This window comes from Melospiza melodia, chromosome 1 (genome assembly GCF_035770615.1).
Source record: "Melospiza melodia melodia isolate bMelMel2 chromosome 1, bMelMel2.pri, whole genome shotgun sequence".
In the NCBI taxonomy this organism is placed as follows: domain Eukaryota; kingdom Metazoa; phylum Chordata; class Aves; order Passeriformes; family Passerellidae; genus Melospiza; species Melospiza melodia.
The window spans coordinates 39,774,638-39,783,286 of NC_086194.1; the positions used below are offsets into that span (position 1 = coordinate 39,774,638).

The 8,649-nt window shown below is 41.0% G+C and overlaps 1 protein-coding gene across 2 annotated transcripts; it reads left to right on the forward strand.

Moving 5' to 3' along the window:
- Positions 1-1,704: 1,704 nt before the first annotated feature.
- OXSM (3-oxoacyl-ACP synthase, mitochondrial) lies at positions 1,705-7,868 on the forward strand. 2 transcript variants are annotated; one of them, XM_063154734.1, is made up of 3 exons: positions 1,705-1,852; positions 3,836-4,841; positions 7,242-7,868. In XM_063154734.1, exons 2-3 carry the CDS (start codon positions 3,838-3,840, stop codon positions 7,642-7,644), a joined length of 1,407 nt encoding a protein of 468 aa, XP_063010804.1. In that variant the 5' UTR covers positions 1,705-1,852; positions 3,836-3,837; the 3' UTR covers positions 7,645-7,868. The 2 variants fall into 2 exon arrangements, with proteins under 2 accessions (XP_063010804.1, XP_063010812.1); XM_063154742.1 differs by lacking the exon at positions 1,705-1,852 and adding an exon at positions 1,934-2,093.
- The last annotated feature ends 781 nt before the right edge of the window (positions 7,869-8,649 follow it).

An 8,649-nucleotide genomic window follows, 5' to 3' on the forward strand; every position in this document is an offset into this window, starting at 1 on the left:
CCTTGTGTCCAATAAATTCCTCATTCTTTGTGCCCACTGACAGTGGTACATCCTTCTTCCCAAGCTTTGTAAACCTCCACCTCTTTGAGGTGTGATTTCACTGGAACATGTGGAACCTTAAAAAAGCATTCTGCCAACAAGCAATTTGTCTTTCTAACACCTGCACATAACTTAGAGCTTGATTACATCTCCTTTCTGGTCGATTTGGCTTGAAAGTATACAAAGATCAAAGAACATAATTTCTTAAGACAATGTTTACCTATTCCACATTTTTGCAACATCGGGAGCCCCCTGGCAGGCAGTAACGTCATTAAGGACATGAATCCATTTTTGTAGTGCCCTGGTTTGACTGTACTGAGGGTGCCACACCTCCAGGTCCCCAGGGCTGCCTGAGCAGGAATGTCACTGCAGTGACTCGCCCTCTCTGTGACATCTGCCCTGCACTGCCCACAGTCCGTCCCAGAGAGGCAAAAAAAAAAACCCTGGTCTTCTTCTTCTAGGCATCTGGTTTGTGCTGCTACTGAAAGAGCTGTGATGAGCAACCTTGGGCACAAAGGCCTGTGGAGATTTGCTTTACCAGGAACGCAGGTTTAAAGAGTTCCAAGCAAGAGAGGTTTTTAAAATTCAAGCTGCCTTCTGATTTTGTAGGTGATATTACACTGCGGCTCTGCTGCCTGCCTGTGACAGGTCACTGCTCAGCTTCTATGACTTTTTAAGATAGGGGTACATATCCCTCACAAAGACTGAGATTTAACACAGGGCACTTCACTTTTGCTGAGATTACATTCATTATTCTTACTAGCATAGTTAAAGTGTTACTAGTTCAGCCCTCAGGAACTGGTAAAAAGTAATAAAATTTTAATTTAAAATGATGCCATATTCCTTGGCTGCAACTTCAGCTTTTAATTTCCTTTCCATGTGTTTCATGTAGGCATGTGACTTTCAATGTTGGCTGCCTTAGGAAATACAAAGATTTACTAAATTGCTATACATGCATGCATATAAATACACAATGCATCTCACTATGGCATTTGTAAACAATGCTTTGGAAGTGCTGATAGGCAAGCAGCGTGAAAAATTTAGAAAACCAAGTGCCAACTTCGAACAAATCGCTAACACATTAAATGCCCAAGGAATTTTATTTCTAAATTAAAACCAGACTCTTAATTTTAAAAAAGTGCACATATATTTATTTTTTTATTTATTAAATATTACGTTTATGTCCTTTTTGGCTTTTTTTCCCTTTTTCCTGCTAGTTTGTATTTTTAGGTAGCTGTGTTTGCAGCTAATAAACATTATTTTTTTTGTGTGGCGGTAAGTTCATTTCAGTTTTCTTATTGCTGTTTACTGAAATTATATAGAGGTATAACAAGCAAACTCACACTGTAACTAATTCATGTCTCTGTTGATGGGAGTTTGACAAACATGCTCTGCCATGGTAGTCTGTCCAGGATAAGGACAGACTTATTACTCCACCAGAGTTTGAAAGATTTTAGGGGGGTTTTGTTGTGGGGGGTTTTTTTGTTTGTTTTTTTGGGGGTTTTTTGTTTGTTTGTTTTGTTTGGTTTTTTTTAACTCCTCCTCTGCGTGACTGAGACACGTGGCTTGGGAAGGAAATAATTTCATTGCCTTTCCTGGTTTCTGGACAATTCACACGATCGCGCTGCCCGCCCGCCCACAGCGGCGCCCGCGGGGCGGGGCCGGGCGGCAGGAAGCGCCGTGGACCGCGGGTCCCCGCGCATCTCCTTCTTTCCCCCCTCGCCTCCAGAGTGGTGCGGCCTCGCCGCCGTCGGAACGGGAGAGGGAGGCAGAGCGAACCATTGCCGGGCGGGGGGGAGCGCGGCCCGCGGAGGTACCGCTGAGGGCTGGCGGAGGGAGGCGGGGGTTTTAGCCCGGGCCGGGCGTGGGGGGGACGGCGCCCGCAGCGGGGCGGGCCTGGCCGGCAATGGCGGCGCTGGGCGGTGTGGGGGAGCCGGGAGTTGGCTCCTGGTTTACACATCAAAAGTAGTCATTGCCCTTGAAACACCTGGGGGTGTTCGCTAGCGCTTGTTCCCGGGGGAAATTATCCTGCGCCTGGTTTTCCCGCGCAGCAGGTATCGGGCGGTGTTGGGTCGGACGGCTCGGCGCCGGCTGATGGCATTTCAGTAAAGGCTGCGGGACGAGCTGCCTTACAGAGCTCTGCAGTCATATTATATATGCATATGGATATATATACACTGATAAAATGTGTTATACATTATTTATGCATGTATAAAAATATGTATAAAATACATTATCTTACACGTTGTATATGGTATACAATATATATCATCTAGTGTATCTACAGAATATATGTAATACATTATACTCTATAAATATGCATACAATATGACTATAGTTGTGTTTTATATCGTATATTATATATACAATATTATTTTTATATGTGACTTGCATTATATAATGCATAATATATTAAGATATATATATTTTTATACATGTATACACACATACTACCTCTTTTATAAAGTCCAGTTTTTACGCTAAGTGGCATAAAAAACTGAAATGGCAGATTTGGGTCAGGATTTAAAAGAGGCTCCTTTAAAAATAGTTTTTAAATAATGTAATAATTGCATAAAATATGTATGAAATATAATATGTGATTTTTTACTATTTTTATTCCCTATAAATAGACCAGCTGGATGCTGGTGTCTGCTGCCTGATCTAGTGAAAGGTGTCCGTGCCCATGGCAGGGATTGTTGGAATGGGATGATCTTTAAGGTCCCTTCCAGCCCAGGCCTTTAGTAAAATGGAGAGAGGTGTGGTTTCATGACATTTTTTAGTAATGCTGCTGTGCACTTGTGCTGCCACAGGTCTGGATATTTTAGCAGGAGTGCCCAGCAGTCCCTTATGGTCTTCATACAGCTCTCTCCATTTTACCAAAGAGCTGGGGATGCCAAGTTGCTCTTTGGACAAGGCAAAAAGCAGGCAACCTGTTGCAGCCTGTGTTGTAGGTGTTAGAGCTGTACTGCAGCCTCTGCCCTGCTCCAGCAGTCAGATGTGTGCAATCAGACTGGCTCTGGACTACGGCACAGTAGAGCACCATCTCTGCTTGGCATAGTCCTCTGGTCCTTCCTCAAGTACTTGTTCTCAGCAGAGGCCTTCTGAGATCATTTGCTGTGCCTCTTGTGATGAGCGGTCTGGTGGTGTTGCCTTCAAGAGAGGGTGTGCTGTGCTCCACATCTTGCTCCAGCTACTGGAGATACTGTCCCCTGACAGTGTCATAACTCAAGGCTGATTAAGGGTTGGTAGAGGTGGAAAGAGAGGGAGTCTTGTCCTAGATGTGTAATTACATTAGTAGCAGAACCAGGACAAGTTTATTGACTCCTCTTTGATGTTTCTAGACTGTTCTGCCAGACATGAAGGTTGAGATGATGATATCCTCAGCTTGGGACGCACACTTTCTGGTGAACACACACTTTTTCCCTTAGGAGAGTGAAGCTGTTAATGCTCATTGTTTCTGCCTCCAGTCAGCTGGTGGTTTCTCCAGGGGAAATTTTGCAGCAAAACCAGAGTGCTTCACAGTCCACAGTGGTGCTAAGTCATATTCATCAGCAGCTTAAGCTAGAGGAGCTCACTAGAGGCATTCCAAAAGTGAACGTTTCTTTGCCGTTATCTGCCATAGCTCATACTATTCCTCGTTACAGACACAGAAACTATATCCATTTCTTCAGGGTTGAAAACAGGCTGTCAAGTAAAAATCAGGTTATTAATTCAATGTTCCTGGAATGTTTTCCACATTGTCTGCTTTATTGTTGTGTTTGTCTTTCCCCACCCCTCCACCCCGCTCCACTTACAGGAATGTGCTTGATTATTGCCACCATGTTCTCACAGTGCTCACGGGATCTGTTAAAGATTGCAAATCTTCATCTCTGGAGTCTGAGTTTAAATCTACATTTACAAAACCACAGAAGGGCTTTCAGCAAGTCACTGCCTGCATGTCGAAGGAAAGTAGTTGTTACAGGTATTGGCTTAGTGTCCCCTCTCGGTGTGGGGACTCAGTTTGTGTGGAAGCACCTTCTGGAAGGAGGCAGTGGGATTATATCACTGGATGGGGAAGAATATGCAGGCATCCCATGTAGAGTGGCTGCGTGTGTGCCAAGGGGAAACAAGGAGGGTGAGTTCAGTGAAGAAAGCTTTGTTTCGAAGTCAGAGATCAAATCCATGAGTTCTGCCACCGTGATGGCCATCAGTGCAGCAGAGCTTGCAATGAAGGACTCTGGCTGGTCTCCCCAGTCTGAACAGGACCGCTTAACGGCCGGTGTGGCAATTGGGATGGGAATGGTCCCACTGGAAGAAATTTCTGACACAGCTGCCATATTTAAAACAAAGGGTTACAGTAAGGTCAGCCCTTTTTTTGTCCCGAAGATTTTGGTCAATATGGCAGCAGGCCATATCAGCATTAGATACCAACTGAAAGGGCCAAATCACGCTGTGTCAACCGCTTGTACCACAGGCGCACACGCAGTTGGAGACTCCTTTAGATTCATTGCTGCTGGTGATGCTGATGTCATGCTGGCTGGAGGGACTGAGGCTTGCATTAGTCCTTTGTCTTTGGCTGGATTCGCAAGAGCCCGGGCCCTCAGCACGAGTTTTAACTCGAGCCCTAAAACAGCGTGTCGACCCTTTGATTCGCAGAGGGAGGGGTTTGTAATGGGAGAGGGCGCTGCTGTGCTGGTCTTGGAAGAGCATGGACATGCCGTGCAGAGAGGTGCTAGGATCTATGCAGAAGTTTTGGGTTATGGACTGTCCGGTGATGCTTGCCACATAACAGCACCTAATCCCGAGGGAGACGGTGCATTCAGGTAAGAACTCTGTGTGGTGATTGTAATAACTACTTCATATGTTAATTGTAGTGGGTACATTTGTTTCTGTCATTGTAAATTTTTCCACAGAGAAGGGAAGTTCAGTCTTGAATTAATGTTCCAAAAGCTTAAAAATCTGAAAAATGACAGAGCTTCAGGTGACATTGTGCCCCGATTCTCTTTTTGTAGTAGGAGGATGAAGGCCAGTTCTCAGTAGAATCAACCTTTTTCCATAGAGTTATGAAAGCTTCCTCTGTGTGAAAACATTTTTCATTTGGTGCATACAGCTGTTCATATAAATAAGTCTCAATGGAAACCTCTTTTTAAGGTGTTTGTGGTGAGACAGAATCTTTTCAGGTTTTCCTTCACTCTTTTTCCATCAAGAAGATAGATCCCCCACCCCCCTGCAAAAGCATGTTATTTGTTGTAAGAAATCTCAGGTGATGAAAGCTGTAGAGCACTTAGAAGATCTAGTTTGTTAGAATATTCAGTACTTCATTCAGATGCAGCTAAGAGTGTTGGTGAAGGAGCATAGCAGAAATACACTTTAGTACTGTTTAGGGAGGTGGTAAAGCTTCCTCAATGTTTATCTCATCAAAACCAGTTCACAAGTAGATGATACTCATCTAATCATTATCATTGACCTAATTACATTGTCAGCTAAATTACATGTGGAAGTTGGAGAGCTTCATGTAGGCTGAGTGCTATTGCTGGCATTGGAATCTCTAGTAAAGATTTAGTTTGCCTTATTCTGAATGTATGTGAGTATTTAGTACCAAAATTCAATATGTCACTTCACAAATAGATCAAACTTCTGCATGGTATTGTAAAGCTGTGTTTGCATCTTTATGAGGTTAACAGATTTTTCTAGAACTGTAAATATACCGTGTTTCCATTGATGCTCTTTGATTCATATTTAATTGTTCTGCAGACTTAGGTATGAGATGAGTAATCAGGAGTGTCTTATCTCATATATTCAGACTTGTTTACCCTTGAGATGATATGGCAATATATTATAATAGAATTTTTGTGTATTTTGTGATTGCAGTAGCATATAAATTAAATTCACAGTAGGAAGAGTTGAAAATTAATCTGGGTGTCTCCAAAATGTTGAGCATTTCCACCCTTGAGATAATTCTTTTTAATACTGTCTTCAAGCCAGTAATTTGTTACTGCAGTGGTATATGGATTAAATCTGGAATGTATGTGCTTATCTTACTTTCCTGTAGGAATTTTATTTGCCACATCAAAAAAAATCAGAGGAATATATTTTTTGCTATCTTCTAATAACTGTTTCTGTTGGAGGCTAATACATATGTTGGAATAAACCAGCAGGAAAGGAGAGGCAAAGCCAGACTCAGAATTGTGGATATAAGAAATAACCTACACAAGTAATCTGGTATCTCCTTAAGTGAATAAATTCATTGCAGATAATGTATTTAACTAAATATATCTCATAGTTATCAGTAATCTCTTTTGCCTGAATATTGGCTCAGTATCTAGTGACAGTGAGTGTCAGTGGCTTCCACCCTAAAGAAGGATGCTTCTAAAGGTGTAAGGCTGTAGTAGAGACATTTAAATTTGTCCAGAATCTTGTGCTGTTTTTGAGCTTCCTTTTATTTCCTTTTTCTTCATAAATTTCAAAAGAGTCAGTGGTCTTTTGCTCAGAAGTACTTTGTTGTTATGTGCAAGGAGAGGTACCTGATTAATCTTCTTCGAGGGAAATCTATGAGAAATTGCAGTGTGGAGCTGTGTTGATCCTTCCACAGTTTTTATAAAAAAAACAGATTTTAAAGAGGTAGTCACAGTCCACAAGTCAACAGGAATCAAACTAAACATACCATGCCAGGGGTTGAAGAGTGTGACTTCCAGTAAATTTCATTATAAAATGAAATATAGGGATTTGTGCTATCTCCTTGACATTTTCTAGTCTGTGGACAGCATGCAAAAGAAGCTCATGTGGAGGATGGCTGCAGATGTTTTCTTTCATTTTCCAGTATTTTTGTTGGGGAGTGCATCTCTAAATTTTTGTAATAATATCGGTAGTTATTTCTCTCTCAAATGTTTTCAAATCTTACAGTGAAAAGGGTGTTTGATACATTAATGTAGAGACTGATTTTCATATATTTTTTTCTTCTTTGTATTTTTTCTAGCTGTGGAATTTTTAACAGCAAGTCTGATTTTATAGTGGGCCTCATTTTTATTGTCTTTCTCTGGTACCTAATGTAGATGTTAATGTGCTTAGTTAGAGGAGTTAACCTCTTGTCATTTATATCTCTGCTAAAGCAGATTTTCACACTTGATAAACATTTTAAAACAACCTATGCTTTTTCTTTTGGTTTGTACATTTGACAGAAATACTTTGGGCAAATCAGCATTCTGTTGTCTTCCTTTCCTTAGATGCATGTCTGCAGCAATAAAGGATTCTGGGATCAAACCTGAAGATGTAACATATGTCAATGCACATGCAACTTCTACACCTCTAGGAGATGCTGCTGAGAATCAAGCAATCAAGAGACTTTTTAAAGATCACTCACGTAATATTGCAGTTTCCTCAACAAAAGGAGCAACAGGACATCTTTTGGGGGCTGCAGGAGCTATTGAAGCAGCTTTTACTGCACTGTCCTGCTACCATGGGATTTTGCCACCTACTCTAAACCTACAGAAAACAGAGGCAGAGTTTGATCTCAATTATGTTCCATTGACAGCTCAGGAGTGGAAGACGGACAAACGGCGTATAGCACTCACAAATTCATTTGGCTTTGGTGGCACTAATGCAACTTTGTGCTTTGCAAGTGTTTAACTTATGCTGTCAGTGGTGTGAAAAAATTGCACCAATTATGATTTTCTGTACTGCTATCTCTGGTGTGTTCTGTAATATTTCCTCAGCTTTGAGTGTTGCTCATTTGATGCATAAGAACTTTATTCGCCCTGGCATTTACACCAATCATTCTTTTAGAAAGAGAGAACTTCTTTTACTCATTTTAATAAAAATAAAAAAAGATCTATTCTTTGTGTGATGAAGAAGTTTTTGTTCTTGACTAGAGCAGGTGACATGGTTAAACTAAGTTAGAAAAGATTTTTCTATGCATGGACAAAGAAATTGTTTGGAATCTTTTGTACAAAAGAGAGGCTGGCTAACAAGCTAGGATGCCACACCTGACAAATTAACTGCATGGCAATACAAGATTTATGACTGAGCTCTCCTTTGCTACCTACTCCATATAGAATTCTGCCTTTTTTCTCATGGTGAGTTGTCTCAAATATCATATCCCCATATCCACAGAAATGATAGTCAGGGGACAATAATATACATAGACAGTAATAAGATTTCTGGCACTGGTTCATTTTCTTTTAATCTTTATTCATTTCCATTTGTTGTGTTTTCTTGTTGGCCATGAGCTAACATTGAAGGATGCATACAGCATGGCCTGTACGTCTTCCATGTGGCACAGGGATAGAATTAGTAGGTCATGCATGACCTGTTGAGTTTTGAAATCTTGTACAAGCATAGTAAGGTAGATATTCAAGTATGGCACTAAAGATTTCAAAAATAGTTATACAGAAAGGAATAAGTGTCTTAGGAAGTATCTGTTTTTTCTGCCAAAGTGGAAAAGTAGAACTAGCAAAATTTGTCAAATAAGGTTTCTTTTAGGAAAAAAAATTGTCTTCAAGAAATAAATCTGAGAGAACAGGAACAATAAACTATACCTGAAGCTAACATATTGATGAAGGTGTAGTTTTGCAAAGCAAAAGTAAAGGACTTTGTCTATTCCTTCCGGCAGCAGCCAAGCATCTTAGCCAAATA